The 21,705-nt window shown below is 39.0% G+C and overlaps 2 protein-coding genes across 2 annotated transcripts in view; one reads left to right on the top strand and one right to left on the bottom strand.

Moving 5' to 3' along the window:
• The window catches only part of LOC311427331 (uncharacterized protein), a gene marked incomplete at its 5' end in the record, with an annotated part of 60,034 nt that extends 40,063 nt beyond the window's left edge, over positions 1-19,971 (bottom strand). The window contains one exon of the mRNA XM_084504645.1: positions 19,558-19,971. Within this exon, the coding sequence (XP_084360771.1) occupies positions 19,558-19,971 (414 nt within the window). The remainder of the gene's footprint in view (positions 1-19,557) is intronic.
• RORB (RAR related orphan receptor B) overlaps positions 19,890-21,705 on the top strand; it is a 146,217-nt gene continuing 144,401 nt past the window's right edge. Inside the window, exon 1 of the mRNA XM_084503842.1 lies at positions 19,890-20,395. Coding sequence (XP_084359968.1) covers positions 20,389-20,395 — 7 coding nt within the window. The 5' untranslated portion in view covers positions 19,890-20,388. The remainder of the gene's footprint in view (positions 20,396-21,705) is intronic.

Below are 21,705 nucleotides of genomic sequence, written 5' to 3'. Positions count from 1 at the left end.
ATCTCGGTGTGAGCCAAACTGCAAAATCAGCCCCTTGATGTTTTACATTTTTCTTCTTTTCTCCTAATCAACATGTGAATAACAAGGAGCTTGTTCACACTATTTAAGGCTATACTTTTTCATTAAAAGTCATATTTAGAGAATGATGTGCTCAAGAAAATTATGTCAAAGAAAAGTGTAAATATGAACTTGCAGTACTGAAACTTTAGTTTTAGTATGAGTGAATGTAATACGATATGCTTCTTTTTGTATTTAAAATAGATTGCTAAACTAAACACACAATAATCATGCTAATTAAGATGAAGCTTTGTGTCTGTGCTTACCCGTCTTTGGTGTTTGTCTGTTTTCACATCCTTTTTTCTCCTCCTCATTGACATTCCAGACGTAAGCAAACATTCTTTACCTAAATCTGTGACGAAGTGTGGGCAATAATCTAACCTTTTCAAGAGGATAATGATAGTCCTATTCACCAAACAAACTCTCCCTGAAGATTACAAATATAAACATTAACACTGAAATCGATTCTGGTAACCTGTACCATCAAAGGCACCTTGTCATTTTTTCAAACAGCAAAGCATTGTATTTGGTTATTGAAACCTATAACTTTATTAACAAGGCTGAAATTTTAATTTTCTCTTTCATGTAGCATTGTAAGAGATTTTCTAATCTTTTTATATTCAGATTAGTGTATGAGGACCTATAAGGAGCTTTCTGTGCTGATTTATTAGTGGTCTGAAGTCATGTAAAAATAATCTGAATCATCTCTAACATGCAGTTGGCAACATCACTTTGCACAACACATCTCCACTGCTTTGTTTTGTTTTTATATACATAATGCCAATGTCATAGGCACTATCTGCAAAAATATTAAGTAAAAGTTCAGGTGTGTCCTTACAAAATAGATATTACTCTCTAATTCTTGATTTGTTCAATTTAACAGATAAAAATTGTGTAATAAATCAGTTTAGATTCATTATTACACTGCAATTCTCACCTGGGAAAAATAATAATAATAATTTTTAAAATATCTAATTTAATTTGAAACAAATGAATTAATTTCGAGATAGGAAAAAAAAATCAATTTGGTGTAAAAGAATTCACGTGGAGACTACATTTTGGTAGCTATGCCAACCTAAGCAAGCACCTTCAGTTACTGTTCTATCGCATTACTTGTATGCCTACACAGTGAACTGAATCAGGGAACCAATCTGGCTGAAAAATAACTATTTAAATCAATAGTCCACACCATATTGTCTGCCTAAGAATAGAGGTGATTCAGAGTTTTCCAGCTTTAAGAAGGTTGTGCTAGACCTTCAAGATTATAAAGTTTTACTCATTTCCTATGGTTTAGGAAGGAAGGAAGGAAGGAAGGAAGGAAGGAAGGAAGGAAGGAAGGAAGGAAGGAAGGAAGGAAGGAAGGAAGGAAGGAAGGAAGGAAGGAAGGAAGGAAGGAAGGAAGGAAGGAAGGAAGGAAGGAAGGAAGGAAGGAAGGAAGGAGTAATTGAGCAACATAAAATGGAACTGGAGCAAGTTAGAGAGCCCCAGAATACCTGTGCATTATCTACTTGATGTTAAATTTAAGTTATACAATTTGTCTGAGCCACAGAAGCAAAAGTGGAGACAACTTTAGGCATGAAAATACAGTATTGAATAATAATATGAAATTTCATATGTTCTGCTTGTGTGGATTAAGAGTAGTTTATGCCATTCATTATGACAGATTAAGAGTAATCTGTGTTTACCATAGTGGTCTGTAAATAAATCAAGTGCATAGAGTTTTACTACCTCCCTCTAAAAATGAGAGAAATCTGTTTCTGCAAATGTAGGTGTGATAGAGATTTTCACTTTATAATTTTTTAGTAATAGGATTCCTATATCTTCCTTTGTCTTTTGGTTTAATGAAAACATTTTTTTTCCTGAAAATCACATAAATATACTTTAAATGCTAATAGTTTGTATGATATTTTACATAAACTACCCCAAACCAATTTTCCACCGATCTTTTACAGATGCTAAAAATATTCTCTCTACCTTGAATGCAAAGCTGTCAGGTTAGATATGTTAAGTACTGCTCAAAAAAAAAAATGTTCTAAGTTTGTTTGAAAAAGAACATTGGGATTGAACATCTTAGGTTGGATATTAGGAAGAACTTCTTTACTGAGAGGGTTGTTAGGCATTGGAATGGGCTGCTCAGGGAAGTGGTGGAGTCACCATCCCTGGAGGTCTTTACAAGATGTTTAGATGTTGAACTTAGTGACATGGTTTAATAGAGGACTTGTTAGTGTTAGGTCAGAGGTTGGACTCGATGATCTTGAGGTCTCTTCCAACCTAGACAATTCTGTGATTCTGTGTAATGTTGAGAAAGAACATTGAAGAGGCAGGTGATAAAATAGAAAAAGATTTTATTTTAAATGAAAATGAATGAATTAACAATTTTTACACACTGTAAATCACAAAACTGTTAACAGTCACAATCACATTTCACTGTAATGTCAAGTTATTGGTGTCACTTCAACTTTTAGTCCTTTAAGAAAAAGCAATTTTTTGTTCCATAGTGAAACTCATTCCTTAGTACCTTCTCGACTGTTTAACTCTTGCAATGTACTTGCACTTATTTAGCAAGTACAAACAACAACAAACATGGGCTGGGTTAACAGCTTGCAGCTGCTGGCTCTTAGTCCCACTGCAATTTGAATAATGCACAAAGTACATGGCAACTTCTCCTTGTATCAGAAGCTCGGAAGAAACTGGGTGCTGTGACAGAGAAGAGGTTAGCAGATGTCTATTGGATTAAAAACTTAGATCTGTCTTCTTTGAGGCCAGCTGCTGAACAGTATCCACCCCAGCTAACCATGTTTGTTCTGTGACTACAGAAAGAAGGTGGTGGAAATAAAATAACTATACCTCTACAGAAAGAAACGTGAAGCAACCATTTACGTGAGGTTCACTGCATTTTAGCCATTGGTGGTTGTTGCTGTTTGGAAAAAAAAAAAAAAAAAAAGTATGGTGTCAACTAGGTCTGAAAAACAGCAAAATATTTTATCTCACTGAGATCTCATATCTCAGTGACAGTGGTTGTTTTTTTTTTTTTTTTTTTTTGTTTGTTTGTTTGTTTTTTGTTGTTGTTGTTTGTTTTTTTTTGTTGTTTTTTTTTTCCTCTTTCTTTAGAGAAAGGAAAATACCTTACTTTCTTAAACAGGGGCAACATATGAAAATAATACACACGGTTTGGGGAACTTGATTTATTTATTTATTTATTTTTAATGTTGGTGTGAAAAATATCTATAGTAATGCACTGCTAAAAACAGGGAATGAAGGGTGGAGTTGAACTTCACTGTAGAGTATTTTCCACTGGGGACTCCACTGGCATTCAGTTGTCTCATTTAATTATCACTTTCCCGATTCAACCATTATTCATGAGCTTCCTTGTGTTCTCAAAAAGCTCTGAGCTGTGCTTGCCAATGTTATGGCATATTATGAAGCAGAGTTATGCAGCAAGAGGGAGGGGGTGATAATGCATTGGTCTATACTGCTGGCATGTTTTCTGTTTGATGTCCTCTGCTGCCAGCAGAATGCAGAGTTCTTTATTCAAAATCTACTGCTGTTATTTAAGCATTGTGCTAGTATTACAACCCTTTGTATTGCTTAGGTAAAATACAGCAAGTTGGATTTGAACAATACAGAAGTAGTATGAATCATTTGTGTGAAGTTTACACTGGTTTTCATTTGCCTGCATTTCTCTTTTGTAACAGTGTAAAAAGAAATGTACAGAGATAAAAGTTCCTAACAGATGCAGGCAGAATATACCCGGGTAGGTCTGAGATGAATTTTAATTGGCATCAGTTTTATCCATACATAAAGTGGAAGTATACTCATCTTTCTTAAGGACCTCTCAGCCTAATTTAAATGTTTATATATATATATATATATAAATCTGAATTATACACTGCCAATTTACAAGGTTTAGATTTCTACTAAAATTATGTATGTCCAAGATAGTCAGAAAGGCTAAATTAAAAATAGCTGTTCTCCAAATGCGTCTCAAATCATGTCATAGCTAATTTAAAGGAGGGGGTGGGGAGTGTAACCAAAATTGTATAAATTCTGTTCTAAACCACTGAGTTTAATTTATAATAGTAACAATCCTGAATAAATCAGTCATTAATGAAGTTAACAGCCAGTTTGCTAGAGTGTTATCTGCCCTTGGCTTTACCCTAGGCCATTAAGTCAAAAACCATCACTTGTTAAAAAAGATGAGTTTTTTGTTATTATTATCATCATTTTCAGAATTATTGCTTAAATACAGAACTGGCACTTCATAAGCACATATATAAACTTCAGGACATGGTTAAGTGGATTATTTGTTTATTTAAAGAAGGATTGTTAGTATTTTTTATTTTCAGATGTGGAAAGCAAAAAGAGGAGAAAAGCTCAGTGGGATTCTTAGCTGTCTTGCATCAAATATACATGTATGTGAGAGTAAAAGCTGCTTCTCCGAAATTCATGCTAGGGTAGAAGGAAATAAAGACCAACAGTTTCTATACAGCCTGGCTGAAACAATTATTATTCCAAATTCCTCTTTCAAACATGCAGATTAGTTTACTTTAAATGAAACTATGAGGTAGTTTGAAATGAGATGCAGCTCCAGTAAATTCACTAGAGTTGCCTTTAACTCAGTGGCAAACAAGTTTGAATTTGGCAGCAAATTATACACTGACTGAATATTTACAAATTCTGCAGTCTTCTCTTAGTTGAAACTTTCATTAATTTCAGTGAGAAATATGACATGAGTGGGAGGTTGCCTGAATAAGCATTATTTTCATATCTAAAGCGATTAACACTAGTATGAGCTATGAATGAAAAAAACAGGCCAGCATCTATTCAGAATTACATTGGTGTAACTAAGAACAGAACTTGGCTCAGTGTATTTGGCTGAGGTTGTAGTTGCTGAGACTAGTCTATGAATTGAAATAGCTGCAGAAACTGGTATGTGCCAACTGAACCAGTACTAGAGCAGTTGCACCTCCTTTGCTCCCATACTCATGGACAAAGCTACCTCCACAAACCTCTATCCCTTTGAGCAAGGACCATCATGACTGATTTCCATGTTTTATGTTCTGTATCTTGTGCTTTAGAGTAGGATATCCAGCACGTTACTCTAAGAAAGCAAGGCAACACCACAAGGGGTAAGTTTTGAAGAGCCATATAAGTCGACATGGTGGTAGTCTCAAGATAGCACATTTTTAATATTAAAAATTGTTAGGACAGCTTTAGAAAAGGACATATTAAATTATTCATTGCTGGCAAATATCAAATTAGTTGGATGTTTTGCTTTAAAATTATGCTTTAATTCAAACAAGTCTGTGTGGGTACCCTATGGAATTTGTTGTAAGTATAGCAATCCTTTCTTGCTTTACAGTTTATCAGTATTTTTTTTTTTTCTGCAGATTTTTGCATCACAGCTAGTAAAAGCTGATTCCATATTTTTGTTCCTAATTTTAGAAGTGGAAAGTTTTGATGATGATGATTTCTTGTACTGTATATTTGTTAGCTGTTAACTACTCAAATAGGGTTGATCTAGTCAAATCTTTTTTTCATTTATATTCTTCTTTTGATTAATAACTTTTGTTAATGTTTAAGTCAGTGCTCTGTGACATTAGGAACAAGGCAGTTTTTCTATTTTATTTTATTTTTTCATTTTAAATCTAAAATATGTATATATATCCAAAATGACATGGTATGGTATGGCACAAAATAGTTTTGTTCTCAGTGGTTTTTTGTTTGTTTGTTTGTTTTAATGTAGGATATGTAGTTGAATATAGCCAGTATTTGACCCTGTTTAAATTCAATTTTGGTATGTAAGAGAAGCCTTATCAAGTACATCAACCTGTCACTTTTTCTGTTCTCTACTTCTTTGATTGCTCTTACAAGGTAATATGTTGTATGGGTGTTGCGTTGTAGATTTACCTGAGAAACATTTAGACAGGCTGCAAGTACAAAGATAAACAGAGGTTTTATTGCTAGGTTTTATATATCAGCCTTTCTGCTAGAGTTTGTATTTTCTTTCTGTGATCAGCCTTTTCTTACAGTATCTTTTAATGATTACTTCTCATTTTTACCAACAATTTCTTTGCCTGGGGCCTTAATTTTAAAGTGACATCAGAAGAAAATCTGGAATGATATTTGCATATATCCTCAGACCTTGATAGGATAACAAAAAATATACTTTTTTCTTGTACTGATGATTCTTTTATTTTTATTTTTTTTCTCCCACAGGTAGAAGTACGATTTTTCCTAATACTTCACTTAACTGACTACCCTGGTAGGGTCTGTAATTAGTAACTTGACCATATCACACTGGTAGTTTTCCTTGCATTCCATCTCATCAAATAGCCACTGCTGTTTACAGATATTTCTCAATAACATCACAATCTGACTCACAAAAGCTGCATACTAACTAAAAATTATATTTCTACATCAGGTGCACAGAAAGCAGCACCTCCTTAAATAGATGACATCACAAATTTGCTATGTATTTAGAAAACTATTTTTCAGACCATTAGAACTAGGCATCTGGTGGAAGTATGTAACCAAAACTAGATGTTTTGACTGTACAGAACTGGGGACTTAAAAAAATATGATATAGATACAGAGACAGAAAAAATGAAAAATGCATAATTAATTAAATTCACTTTTCACTAGAAAGAAATTTTTTTTGGTGGTCCTCATTGCTATAGAAATGAATTTCAAGTACGACACCAGTACCAGAGAAGACTTTACCCTTATTAGCTTATGTGCCAAAAGAATCCAGATGACAATCCAGAGCTTTAAGCAGTCTCCTAGGCATTTGGGACTCAACTAGGAAGATAAAGAAAGAGTCCTTGAACCTGACTAAAAATTCTATAGGAAACTATTAGAAGGTCTCCTATGTTTGTGGTAGTTCTGTTGCTAAGGACATGTGGCAGCTTTCTGAGCTACTTGGAGTTTCCTAATCTTCAGTGGCTTCACATCCAGCTGTATTTCAGGGCTGTAGCCCAGTCACAGGAAGTATTTTTTTTTCTGGAAAAAATGGACAGAGTTTTGTACACTAAAGGATGTGCTTCACAGTCTGAGTTTAGCACCAGCAAGAACCCAGGACCTTCCATACACTGTACAGTAACCAATGTTCACCTGAAGAACACAATGTTGTGATGGCCCATAATGATTACTTCATCCTTTTCTGTCTCCAGTTCAGACTCTATTACAGCTAGTTTTAACCAGCTTATTTCTGTCTAGACAGGTTGGTGGCTGTACAGTGAAGTACAGGTAGAGCTGAGCATTGCATATCTGTTTTCAACATTTCTGTCATTCTCTGCCAGTTTATATAAATTGTGTGTAGAATTAGGGGAAAACAAAATTGATCCTTGTAGAAGTTTATAATTTATTTGTCAATTAGCAGAGGTGCAGTTTTGCAGGCAAGAAAGGTATGATCAACAGTTATAAGAAGGATCTGGCAGAATGAAAGTAGATTTAGTGGGAACAGAGTGCAATCAATAACCATGAGCAGAACTATATTTATCAATGTTGACTTCAGATCTGAAAACAAACAGTTTCAATTTGAAAGTGTACACAGCTTTGGTTGGTTTGTTTGCTTACAGTTGACTTGATTATTGTATATTTGACAAAGGAAAAATGATCTTTCTCTTTAAACGTAATGCCCACTTCAGTTACATAGTATGTAGAACAAAGGAAGCAGGAAAAAAAAAAGAATTTGGTCTTTTTTTTTTTTTTTTTTTTTAATTTTGGAAAATATAATATTACAGCTTCTACAGCTTGCAAGGAAGAACTTTACACAATTGTCATCTGAATACTGTTCTCCTTATCCATTTGACTCCCCCCCCCCTTTTTTTTTTTTTTTTTTTTGGTTATTTTTGTGATATATGGCATAATAATTCATGTCAAGAAGATGGTTGCTATTAATAGAAAAGGGGGAGATGTGGGAGTGTGGCCACGGGGGTAGGCAAGACTCTTGGTTGATGATAACTTCAGACTCTTGAAGATGAGGCCATCAGGAACGTAAAAGAGTTTAGAGGGAAAAAAGAAGGGGTGATTCAGGAGATACCATGCCGTCTTGGGTTGCTTGTTATCCAGCCGTTAAGGCATGGAAGTTGCTGGATGTTTGCTCTTGCTGGGCAAAGTCATTCGACCAATGAAAAGTTGTGTTTGAAAAGGACTGCTGTGGGAAGAAGGGTATAAGAGGGGAGCCTGTCCTCAAGATGAAAATGCAACACGATACAATGAAGTTATGTTATCAATAAAGTAGAAGAAGTGAAAAAGAACAGGCTAGCAGAATGGAGACTAGGATGGGAACAGGCACACTGATCACCTCATGAAGATAGGTTCGGCCAAACTCAACAAACCACTCAAAGAAGCTCATAAATAAAGTCACTGGAAATAGGTGTACCGGAGCTGGGAAGAAGCTTGAGCTAAGAGAAGAGGACCCATGCACACAACTGTCCCTCACTGATAAGCAGCTGCACGTTATGGGGAATCACAGGTCTTTAGAAACAAAGACTGTCCTGGTAACATTACAGCTTATTCTCCTTAATAACAATCAGACAGTTTATGATCCTGACACATGGGACCAAATTGAGGTGTGGGACTCTGCAACTAAAAACAACAGGGTTGCAGTGGGATTGCTCAGCATCTGGCGAGCAGTCTCTGAGGCCTTAAAGAGCCGTGTGGGACCACAGTCAGAAACGAGTGGTTTGCCAGTGAGGGAGGCTCCTTTGCTGATCTAACTGCTATGCCATCAGCCCCTCTGCTGCTACTGCCTGGTGACCTGGACGTGCCTTTTGACCCAGGCCCTATTGGCCTTGAAAAGGAGATGGATATATTTTTATTTGATTCAGGACATAAGGCCCGAAGACCAAGTTGCTTAACAACTTAAAGCGAGACATATTGTTCCCACGACTAGCCCTGGAATTCTCCAGTGTTTGTAATCAAGACAAGGAATGGAAAATGGAGACTGTTAAGTCATGGAATGTAAAGGATTGTTTGTTACCTTTTCTGATTGTACATATGTGTAGGCGTACTCAGGTTTAGTATGTTCTAGCAATGTTCTCTGTATTTAGAATGTTCGATGTTCATGTGTGCTTGTTGGTAGAGCATAGACTCTCTGTGCACCTAGCGCTGTTTACTTGCCTTTAATAAATATTACTAAATTCAGATTGAGTTGAGACTTCATTTATAACATTTGGAAGTGCTTTGGCAGTATATGATATTATTTTCTTTTATTTTTTGATAATTTACTCTATTATCCTCCCAATAAAAAAGAAAAAGAAAAACAGAGTATGTCAGTTCAAAAATGTCTACAATGTGTAATATTACTTGATCTATCATGCTATAATCCTACAAAAGTTTTCTAACATCATACTTTTTCTTTTATCATATAAATAAAACTTTGAAAATTATTTTGGCACATATGAGTCATATAAGCATAGAATTTACATATTCTAGCAATCCCTAAGGAGTATGTAAATTACCATACTGTATCATATAATGGTCAAAGCCAGTATTTATTCTCCTACAGTTTTAAGGACCATACATTTTACATACAAATACATCCAAAACCCAACAGTTTACAGACTTTTTCAAGAGCAGAAAAAACAGTTTTAAGAACTTTTCCAAAACTTGTTAACTCTCAAGTTAACAAGTCTTCAATCATTACTGACGGTTGAGAAAGAATCACAGAATTTCTAGGTTGGAAGAGACCTCAAGATCATCTAGTCCAACCTCTGACCTAACACTAACAGTCCCCACTAAACCATATCCCTAAGCTCTACATCTAAATGTCTTTTAAAGACTTCCAGGGATGGTGACTCTACCACTTCCCTGGGCAGCCCGTTCCAATGTCTAACAACCCTTTCGGTAAAGAAGTTCTTCCTAACATCCAACCTAAAACTCCCCTGGCTCAACTTAAGCCCATTCCCCCTCGTCCTGTCACCAGGCACGTGGGAGAATAGACCAACCCCCACCTCACTACAGCCTCCTTTGAGGTACCTGTAGAGAGCGATAAGGTCGCCCCTGAGCCTCCTTTTCTCCAGGCTGAACAAGCCCAGCTCCCTCAGCCGCTCCTCATAGGACTTGTTCTCCAGGCCCCTCACCAGCTTCGTTGCCCTTCTCTGGACTCACATGAGCACCTCAATGTCCTTCTTGTAGCGAGGGGCCCAAAACTGAACACAGTACTCAAGGTGCGGCCTCACCAGAGCCGAGTACAGGGGGACGATCACTTCCCTAGCCCTGCTGGCCACACTGCTTCTTATGCAAGCCAGGATGCTGTTGGCTTTCTTGGCCACCTGAGCACACTGATGGCTCATATTCAGCCGACTATCAACCATCACTCCCAGGTCCTCCTCTGCCTGGCAGCTCTCCAACCACTCATCTCCCAGACTGTAGCTCTGCTTGGGGTTATTGCACCCCAGGTGGAGGACCCGGCACTTGGCCTTGTTGAACTTCATGGAGTTGACCTCAGCCCATCGGTGCAGCCTATCCAGGTCCTCCTACACAGCCTTCCTACCCTCGAGCAGATCAACACACACACCTAACTTGGTGTCATCTGCGAACTTACTGAGGGTGCACTCAATGCCCTCATCCAGATCATCGATGAAAATATTAAAGAGGACCAGTCCCAGCACCGAGCCCTGGGGAATGCAACTAGTGACTGGCCTTCAACTGGATTTGACTCCATTTACCATGACTCTTTGGGCCCAGCTATCCAGCCAGTTTCTAACCCAATGAAGCATGCGCCAGTCCAGTCCAAGAGCAGCCCTCTACTCTGCCCTTATAAGGCCCCACCTGGAGTAATGTGTACAAGTCTGGGACTACTGGAACAAGTAGGATGTGGACCTGTAAATCAAATCCAGAGGAGGGCTACAAAGATGATCAGAGGGCTGGAGCACCTCTCCTATGAAGAAAGGTTGAGAGAGCTGGGGATGTTCAGCCTGGAGAAGAGAAGGCTCCGGGAGGACCTCATTGTGCCCTTTCAATATTTAAAGGCATCTTATAAAGAGGATGGAAATGGATTCTTTACTCAGGTAATGATAGGACAAGCGGGAATGGTCTTAAACTAAATGAAGATAGACTTAGATTAGACATTAGGAGGAAATTCTTCAGTGTAGGGTGCTGAGGCACTGGAACAGGTTGACAAGACAAGTTGCAGATGCCTCATCCCTGGGCAGGGTAGAGTGGGCCTTGGCGAGCTTCATCTAGTATGTGGCATTTCTTTCTATAGTAAGGTGGTTGGCGTTGGATGATCCAATCCAAGCCATTCAATAATTCTATGATTACTACCAGAGATTTCAACCTGTCTGTGACTGATTTTTTTTTTCCTCTGTAGCAACATGTTTCAATATCTGAGCACTAAATGACAGTCAAATGGAGAGAGGCTGATTGGTTTGGTTGCTTTTATTTTTTTTTCCGTCCACCTTTCCAGTCTGGACCATCTCTTTGCCTTTTCAGGGAAAGATGAAAATAAAGTTCTCAGTGCCAGCTTATATCTCTAACTCCTTTTTCTAAGGAGACAATCGCAGTTTTGTCAGTCTGCTGTTATGATGTCACTAATAATTTTTATCTTCTTCCTTTGAAAATCCCTCTAAGAGACTGTTTTTGACTAATTCATTTTAAGACAGTACTGATGGAGATTTCAAAGTCTTCTGCAGTTTGCTGTAAAACAAACAATAATTTCTTTCTACTATTATTTTTTATCTTCAAAATCTCTAGCAGCATTGTCACTGCTCAGGGGACAAGATTCCTTTATAATGTTTTCAAATTCCTCTAAAATGCAAAAGTTTTACAAGAACTGTTATGCAGCTTTGACATCCGCAGTATTTCCTGAGGTCTCACCACAGTAGTTGGAGGGTGCCCATGCAGCAGAAAAAAAAATAAAAATGTAAATATATACATATATATATATTACACAGAGTTACCTCTCTGCTATCACAGCTTGACTGTTGCCAGTACCCAAAATAATTAATTTAAAGCTAGCACTGACATCATTCTATACTGTGTCTTAGTGTGCTTTTATCTTTTCCTGTTCTTAGGATTTAAGGGTAAGATACAAGCAGAGAACATTTGCAATGTGCCAGGTGAAACTGGCCGTACTGGAAATGTAAGATTTAGATGAATATTAGCTTCTTGGCATGGCTTATGTGTGTACAAGTTGTGCACTTATCCATCCATGACCCAGTTATGCTGAAAATACTGAGATTGTTAGTACTCATTGAAATATTTAGTATTCAAAATATTTAAGCTTTGCCTGCTTTTATGCTGGAATAACACTGGACAACATTATCAAGGGATAGTATACATCCCAAGAACTTGACTTTACACCAGTATTTATATTCTCAAAATATCTAATAAGAACTTTTCCTTGTCTATCTAACCATAAATATGAGTTGCTCAGCACTTTATATCGCTGAATCTAGAAGGTGTCTCCTGGACTCAGTAATGGTTGTATCTTATTGTAATGGGTGTAATAAAAATAATTTTGGAATTAAATTAGGCAATGTTTATTAGTTTATTTATATATTTTATACAAAAAAAATTATATAATGTATAAGTTACTCCAAATGGATAAAATATGAGGAACACTGAAATCAAAAACACTTTCTGTATTATGCCAACTAATATGGGAAGATTTTCCTAATATCAGAATTGTAGCAAAATAAGCATCCCAACAAATTCTAATTCAGAAAACTACATAACTACATCTTAAGCATTTGTATTAGTACATGCTCAGGTCAAGACCTGCACAATCTGCATGCTTCATATAAGGGGTTGAGCTAAGAACACTTTTACTCTTTTGGGATTAGTGTATGAACTGGAAAGAAAAATTAAATGCATGAATTAAAATGGTGCTGATACCCTTATAAGAGAAGGAGCTTTTTTAATGAAAGAACATGGATAGTCACTTCTGTTTTTGGAGACTGTTTTTGTTATCTGACGTAACTATCTTGTTTGCCTTGTGTTGGACCGTAAATGTATCACACCAAAAATAGGGGTAAGCAATCTGTAGGATCTTTTATTCTCTTTAAATATCTACTTTAACAACAACAACAACAACAAAAACTGTCTGTTTAGCATGTATATTTTTAAAAGCCTGATTCTACTCTCATCTGCTTCAAAAACTAGGCCAACACTGGGCACTTTAAACATCCCTGGCCTTACTGTTTGGACAGTGTTTGAACATATTATTTCCAACTATCTGCAAATTGGTGTATTTTATGATATCTGTTTAAAATGTAACTATGCTGAAAGAAGCAATTTTAGGTTTCATCATACAAATAAGCAGAAACCCACTTTATAAGATTCCCAAAGTATTTGCAGTATATGCAACATAGATAGGTTGCCCCTGTTTGGTAGTTTGTTTGGTTTTTTTCCTTCTGTTTTGTAGATATCTGTGAAATATTGTCATGTAATGGGTGCGTATTTCATGAAAGTTGGTTCTACAAATACCTTCGGTCCAGGTAGGAAGGGAGGGAGAAAGAGGAAGGGAGAGATGGAGAAAGAGAGGGAGACATGAAGGGAGGGAGGGAGGCAGAGAGGGAGGAAGGCAGGGAGGGAGGAAATTACTTTAGAATAGAAACTTTTAAGTATTCGTTACTGTAGTGGTTGCTATGAGCTACAGTTAAATTTGCTGAATGTAGAGGGAGCTTCGATATACATGGGAGATTAGTCAAAGCAGAACCCCAGATATGAATACCTTAAATGCCACAAACAGGGAAACATTTGGAAACGTGAATATTTTTTTGGTTTATCTAAAATTTCAAAGAAACATATTTTTTTTTCAGTTCAAAACCATGAAATATGACCTTTTTAAAATGCTACTTCCAAATTTTATTCACAAGCCCATCTCTGTTTTGCAGGTACTAATGTATTGTAAAATAACAATAAATAACTGAATCCTCAAGAGAAGATTACAGATTACTCTCTTTAAGTGTGTAAGACCCAGGGCCTTTTGATTTTTTTCTAAATTTTTTCAGTTCAGAAATGTAATTTTTTACATCCAATATTCCAATTACAGTCATAATATGCAAAATCAAAAAAAAAAAATACTTTTCCCCTTAATTTTACTTGTTTCAAAAGAGGAGTTACTATATGTGGGTTTTGACCATTCTAATTATAAAGGATTTATTTTTTTTTTAATTAGTGAAAATAGCTAGGTCATCAAAATGGGATGAATTAAAATGATTTTCTAAATAAACATTAGCTCAGAAGTAGGAAAAAATGAGATTTTAAAAATCATTTTTGACCTTCCTCAATTTTAAAATGTAAAACTGTAGTGCACAAATACGAATAGGAGAACTGGGTTTTCACCAGAATATAAATTCATTTACTGATAAATAAAATATCTCTATTCTACTTTTTTCAGTGAAAAGGAAAAAAAAATAAAAAAAATAAAAAGAAGAAAAAATAAAAAAAAAAAAAAGAAAAAGAAAGGGAGAGGGAGAGGGAGAGGGAGAGGGAGAGGGAGAGGGAGAGGGAGAGGGAGAGGGAGAGGGAGAGGGAGAGGGAGAGGGAGAGGGAGAGGGAGAGGGAGAGGGAGAGGGAGAGGGAGAGGGAGAGGGAGAGGGAGAGGGAGAGGGGAAGGGGAAGGGGAAGGGGAAGGGGAAGGGGAAGGGGAAGGGGAAGGGGAAGGGGAAGGGGAAGGGGAAGGGGAAGGGGAAGGGGAAGGGGAAGGGGGAAGGGGAAGGGGAAGGGGAAGGGGAAGGGGAAGGGGAAGGGGAAGGGGAAGGGGAAGGGGAAGGGGAAGGGGAAGGGGAAGGGGAAGGGGAAGGGGAAGGGGAAAGGGAAAGGGAAAGGGAAAGGGAAAGGGAAAGGGAAAGGGAAAGGGAAAGGGAAAGGGAAAGGGAAAGGGAAAGGGAAAGGGAAAGGGAAAGGGAAAGGGAAAGGGAAAGGGAAAGGGAAAGGGAAAGGGAAAGGGAAAGGGAAAGGGAAAGGACAGACTGCTTCCATGAGGCAAAAAGAATGTTTAGCTAAAAGGTCACTATCCATTTATAGTGGAAACTCTTTGGCTGAAATAGATTGTTGCTTTTTAAATTACTGTTTGACACCAATACACTTTAAAAAAATCATCTTGTTCTCAGCCTATACCCCCTGGTCCCTCAGAGCCTGCTAGTAGGAAAAAGCGTTCATCTATAGGCTGTATCCTGCTTCTTTTCTTCTGTGTTTTATTTTCTGTTTTTAAGGTTTCAGAGAGGTTTCAACCTCTTGTCTCCCTGTCCCCTTTGCTGAAGTCCATTCTTGTTCCTGGATTGCCATAAAACTACTGAGGAATGTTTGGCTCTGCCAAGGAAGGAGAATGTGGATGAAAATGTCAGAAGGTCATTGCCTCTCAGCAGCTTTTTTTCAGCAGTGTTCCTCTGCTGCCTCCTTACTTCATTAACATTCAGATATTCTGCAGTTTCTCCACAGCAAACACCAGGTTACTGGTTTTACATGCTTCCACCAAACATAGCCTCTTCCCAGTCTGAACACCTGACCCAAAATACCACTTTAAGGTTTGTGGTGCTTTAGACTTAATGCAGCTCTGACCAGCAATGACCCTTACAGCTAGTTTTGTTGTTTGTTTTATTTTTCCATTTTTATTTAGTAGCTACCTTAGGTAAACATTTTAAAAACAAAACAAAACATTTTCTCACCTACTATTCATTCTTGTCCACAGATATATTTCACTGAGACATTTTATACAATGATCTAGTGATTGACAATGTACTTAACGCAGGTATGAATCACTGTACAAGTTCTGCCATCAGGGCAGGGAAGAAAATGCAGAAGGAAATGAGGCTTCAGTAACACTTGAAAAACAATATATTTGTAAGAAAATAAATCAAATATGCACATTTTAAAATAAATTTGAGGTATCAAATAAAACATCATATTTTAAATGTCATGAAGCATTTATAGGAGTTGACATTCTTCTTTTGTAATCTAGAGATTACTTCTCACAAAACATAGGAAATAATCAAGTATGTTTTGTTTTGTTTCCTTTTTTTTTTTATTCTGATTTTTTTTTTTTTTTTTTTTGGTTTCTGGTTATCCTGTCATGCATTATGCATTACAATCTTAGCTTCTAAAGCTAAATTGGCATAATTAAAGATTTTCTGCTACTGAATATTGTTTCTGAACGTGTCAGAACTTTTTAGGTATGCTTTTAAAACAATTTTAGTACTTCAGAAAAAAACACATAGTTCTTGAATTCAATAATATTCTATAAAACATTTGAAATTTTATAATGGTTATGAGAGTTTATAGCACATAAACACAATATGTGCATGCTTTATCTAAGGCATGCAGGTATAAATCAATGAGAAAGAACTTAGAAAGTGAATTTGAAGTGAAGAATCTATGGGAGAAGATTCTTGAGTCTTTCAATAACTCCATGCAGAAGTCATAAAATGCAAAATTAGAAACTCTGTCTCATGACTTACATACAGTTAGTAATGTCTGGCACTGAGACCACAGAGACAGATGAGACTAAGAAAAGTGTGACCAATCTTGGTTCTATTGAACCTAAGAAACTAGTTTTGGCTACAGGATGGATCTGGCTTTCTTTAATGCCAATAGAAATTGACCGATTCAGAGGAATAGAATGGGGCCTATGGACACAGATTGTTTTGACTGCAGCAGTAATTTTTAATGAAAAATTTTTAATTAAAAAAAATATAGTACACAAAACTTGATACAGTTCTAATGAATACATTGCAAATGATTAAAATGATAAAACTAAATATTGTCTTCTTAAATATTTGTCATTCAAGCAGACTTGGAAAAGGTGCTAATTTAAGAGAGAATTCTGAATGGCAGTTTCTCATTATTTAGCTTCTAGTATAAATATATTAGCATTATTAGCAATATAATAGCAATAATTTTTTTTTTTGAAAGCATTAGTTAACATTCTGAATAAAACAAGATTTTCATTATATTTTAACTCTTTACGCCTTGTTTTTTCTAAACATTTTCCCTGAAGTACTCATGAAATGAGAAATACCATGTAATCTTTGAAACCTAAGATAAGTACTACCTTCCAAGAACACTGAGTTCAAGAAATTAATACAACTCAGTTTATCCTAAACTACTGAAGATATGTGTTAAATTTTTAAATATGCCAATTTCCTCTATGAAGTCAGGTCACAGCTTTCCTGTGTCTTGCTCACCTACTTGGATGTAGAATGATTTCAGTAACCCTACATTTGCTTAACAGACAATATCTCATCCTAAGTATTAGAGTAAATTGCAAATGTAACAACTTGCTACAGATGATGAAGAAGTTAGCTCTGACATCTGGGTACATAGACAGAGGGATCAACCTCTAGATCAAGACAGAGGAGTGAACCAAAATTCTACAAGGACTTCTGAAAACAAATAAAAATTGCCACTCTATACAGCAGAGAGAAAAAAGTTCAAGGCTGAAATTATCTGAGGCTGAAATAGCCTTAAAGGCTAAATTATTTTTGTCAATTTAAATATATATATAACATATATATATAGTTGATAAACAAAATCAAAATCAAATTAAGAGAGAATACAGACAAATCAGTTTTGGCTTATTTTTCTTACTTGTCAAAATAACCATATAAATTCAAAATAAAGGTGTACTAGTACTTAATGCAGTAGTGTAAGGTTTTCTGAATGCACTGTTTAGCAAGTAGAAAGCTTGTTATTTACCTATCAAAGTTTAGACTGGTGTTAAGATGTAGCTTTACAACAATTACATCTAAAAGTCAGATTGGCATGGACAATAAAGACAAGATTGAAAACATGGAAAAAGAGTCATTGCCTCCTATTCCAGTTCTGCTTTTGTTATGGCTGCTACATGGACATCCAGGAAAAAGAAGAGTCTTGGTTGCAGTACACCAGGCACGAATTAGATACAGTATCTCTTTCTCCTAGTTGTTTTTCTAAAGCCCCAAGCACTAGCCAGAAGCTAATTAACACTGCACCCAAATTCCAAATTAGATGTTAGGAAAATTATACACACTAAAAAGATTAGATATATTTCCCATGCTCTCTAATTTTCTTTGTCAAGTGAAGTGTAAGTGTTGTTTTACTGAAGTTATCTCAGAAATTTTGCTCATCGTGGGTAGGTTGGAGAGAAGGCTGATGGGAAAATCCACAAAAGAAAATGCTTTAGACAGTCATGTCTGCAGCCAGTCACACCTGCTAAAATCTCTGTTATAAAGACAATATGCCACTGGAAATACCTATTCTTGTGAAGAGAAAAGATGGAAAGTATTAGAAGGTCTACTGATACAAGAGGAGTAAATAAAACCGATTGATAAGAGTTTGTAAACAAGATTCTAAGAAAGTGCCCTAAGCAAATGCTAAAAAAAGAGCTAGGCATTGCAGTACATAAGATTTCATAAATAAATAAAATCAGATGGTCAAGAATATTAAGTGTGTAATATCTTAGGAATTCAGTGTGGTTTTTTGTTCATTTGTTTCCTTGTTTTGCTTTGCGTGATTTTTACCAACCCCTTTTTCACCACATCAAATCCAGTTAAAACAAAATTCACCAAGATCAGGTAAATTTAAATATTTTCAATATCGGCAAAGCTTTCTTCATGTCTCTCTCAGCTTCAGTTCAAACAGGTGTTTTGAGACAGTCTGACCAGCAAAGAGTCTGACTACTTCCTGCAAACCTTTCACATTCCTCCCAGGACTGAAGCTTTGCTAGTTTGCACCAATAGTGGAAGCATCACTGTGCCTTTTTTTTTTCTGTATTGATCCTTAACTTTTTCAGAGCATAAGAAATCTTACCTCTGTTTTCTTGTACAACAGGGTTGATAGAATTTCATCTCATAATTCATGTAGGAAAGAATAAATTTACTTTGCCAGGTTCATATTTATCTTAAAGGTATCTCTCTTTGAAATATATCCCATTTTAATTTTTGAGGTCGATATGAATAATTTTGTATAGACATACTTCAGTTAAATCTTTTTTTTTTTTTTTTTTTTTTTTTTTTTTTTGATTTTATGTTATGCTTGGAGATAGAAACTGTGATCCTTGGCATTAGGGACTTATTTTTAAAATGACCGACAGAGATGGCTTGTCATGGTGTTCCATGATTTACCACATGGAAAGAATTCTATAAAAAATAAATTAAAAAAATCGGAAAGAGTCCGCAGTCATTTTTCGTATGAGCAAGACATGGGGAAAACATCAGTTAATTCAGAGCGGGGGGTACAACTTAGTGAAAATCCCGCTGTCCACGGAACAAATCGGTTTTTGCGCTACTGTCTGCTGGTCCTTCAGAGGGAAAATAAACTGCTTTTGACATCCAGGTTCGCTCTTTCATGAGCAAATGACTCACCACCAAACTTTACCACTCTTGTCGGAAAACGGAACGGAGTTCCCAAGCGCCAACCTCACCGGGGTCAACGCTTTAACCTTCCTCCCAGGGCACCCTCACAGCATACACACACACCCCTCCCCAGCCAAAAAAAAAAAAAAAAAAAAAAAACAAACAAACAAAAAAAAAAACGAAGTCAGACGAGGAGCTTTCCTTTGCCTGTTACCTTTCTCCACAAGCTCCGGAGGACCACGCTCGTTTTTGCACCGCCGCGCCCAGCCCCGGCCGCCACGGGTAAAAGTTGCGGGGAACTAGAGGGGCGCGGCGGGGCGCGGAGCGGATCGGAGCCCCCCGCGCGGCCGGTGCCGGTGCCGGTGCCGGGTCCGGTGCGGGGTTGGCGGCAGCGGCGCGGTGCCGCCCGCGGGCGCGGTGCCGGGCGGGCGGCGATTGGCGGCGGCGCTGACAGCGGGCGGGGCCGTGCCGGCGGCGCCGCCCGCCCCCCTCTATAAGCCTCCCGGCCGCGGTCTCGCCGGGTCTCTCTCTCCCGTTCCGCGCGTCGCTGTCGATGCGCAGTGGAAATCCGCAGCGGGGAGCTGCCGAGGGGCGCCCGTGTCATGTGAAAGCGCACATGCTCTGCCATCCCCGCAGCCCTCCGCGCTCTTCTTTTTCCTCTGTCCGTGCATTTTCCCTTTTTATTGTTGTTTTTTTTCCTAGCTTAACTCCGTTCCCTCATTTCCTCCCCCCCCCATAAACACACACACACTTCTCAAATAGCGAGCCGCCGCCGCTCCGCGGCCCCGGCGACCCCCGCAGGGGTTCCGCTGCGGGCGGGAGGGTGCGCGGCGGCCGCCTCCGAGCAGCTCTCCCGGCGGCGGGCAGCCCGCGGAGCCGCTCCGCGCCGAGCCGCGCCCCGCCGAGCCGCCTCGGAGGGATGGTGTTCCCGGCAGAGCAGAGCTGCGGCCCCCACCGCCTCCGCGGGTGCTGAGACGGGATTTTCGTGGTGCGGCTCCCGGGCTCCCAGCTTCATGACTGCGCGGAGCGGGGAGTCGCCAACACCATGCGAGGTAAGCGGGCCGGGCGGGGTGGGGAGCGGCTTATCTTATTTATTCTTATTTTCCGGGGAAACGGCCGGGGATGGGGTCGTAGAGGAGGTTTTGTGCCGAGGGAGAGGGTCCGAGGGAGAAAGTTGGTGGGTCGCGCCTGCTTGTCGGCGTGGCTGCTCTCAGCGTGTTTCCCGCACCCGCGGGGACAAGCTCGAAGTGCCCGCCTCAGGAGGTTGAGGGACAACCCTGACGTGCCCCGAGGGCCGCACGAGGAAGTCTGGCGTCGCCTGAGGCCGAAGAGGGCAGGGATGGAGAGAGGGAAGCGACTACCGATGTCTCTGCATTGAAGCACTCCCCTAAACACTCCCAAAACTGTACACGGGACATGCTCTCCGGCGGCAGGTGGTCTGTACCGCAGAAGCTGCCTGCCCCTTGGTCCCAGATCTGCAAGTACGGGTAGGTCTCTCCCTTCCCTCCCAAAAACTTGTTCTCAGGACTTTTCACTGGCTTCACGCTGTTCACCAGCCGCCTAATCGCATGGGGCCCACTTTCCTCGGGGGCGGCAGATGGGGAGGGATGTGTCTCCCAGGATCCCCCTCGGTATGCCAGCAACTCTCTTCCATGGTCCCCCAAGCAAATGCCCTGTGCAGCCATGTTCTACCACTTACATTGGAGGGCAGCCAGAGCCTTTGCTTCTGCATCCCCAGAGCTTGCAACCTCACCTGCGGGAGGTCCTGCAGGAGACTGCAGAGCATCCCCACCGGCAGGAGACTGCCAAGCTGCTGGGCAGCTGGTCCAGAGAGTGCCGCCGGGCCACATGCTGCCTGCTGTGTCTGACGCGCTGGGACATCTATCTGCTGGGCACGGAGGACATGGGGGCACATTGTTTCTGTATGTCTCAGGGCCAGGCAGCACTCCGCAGGCACTCCACTGGCCCCTTCTCCTGGGTCAGGCAAGAACCATCCTTGCCAGCCTCAGGCACCCGCAAGGGTTGCATACCTCCTTTGCCACATCCTCCATGCTCCCCTTTAGTGCCCCATCCTTCCTTTCAGTTGCTTGATAATGAGGCAAAAAGTAGTCTGTCTTGGGGTATTGGGCTGAAGAAGAAGGGCTTGCAAGGAGCAAAACATGCTCGGAGTGACATCCCCATTGCGTGCAAAGATCTTGGGTTTCTGGTTTGTTTAATGGCGATGCACACACTAGAAACAACTAGGATTTTCTCATATGGTATATTTGCTCCTTTAGCTGAATTCATTAACAGCACTAACAAACCATGCATGTGTGTAATTTTCTCTGTAGAAATTCAAACTCTGACATTTGCACAGAGAAAC

Source organism: Aythya ferina (genome assembly GCF_964211825.1).
Source record: "Aythya ferina genome assembly, chromosome: Z".
In the NCBI taxonomy this organism is placed as follows: domain Eukaryota; kingdom Metazoa; phylum Chordata; class Aves; order Anseriformes; family Anatidae; genus Aythya; species Aythya ferina.
This window is presented reverse-complemented; position numbering and strand designations above follow the sequence as displayed.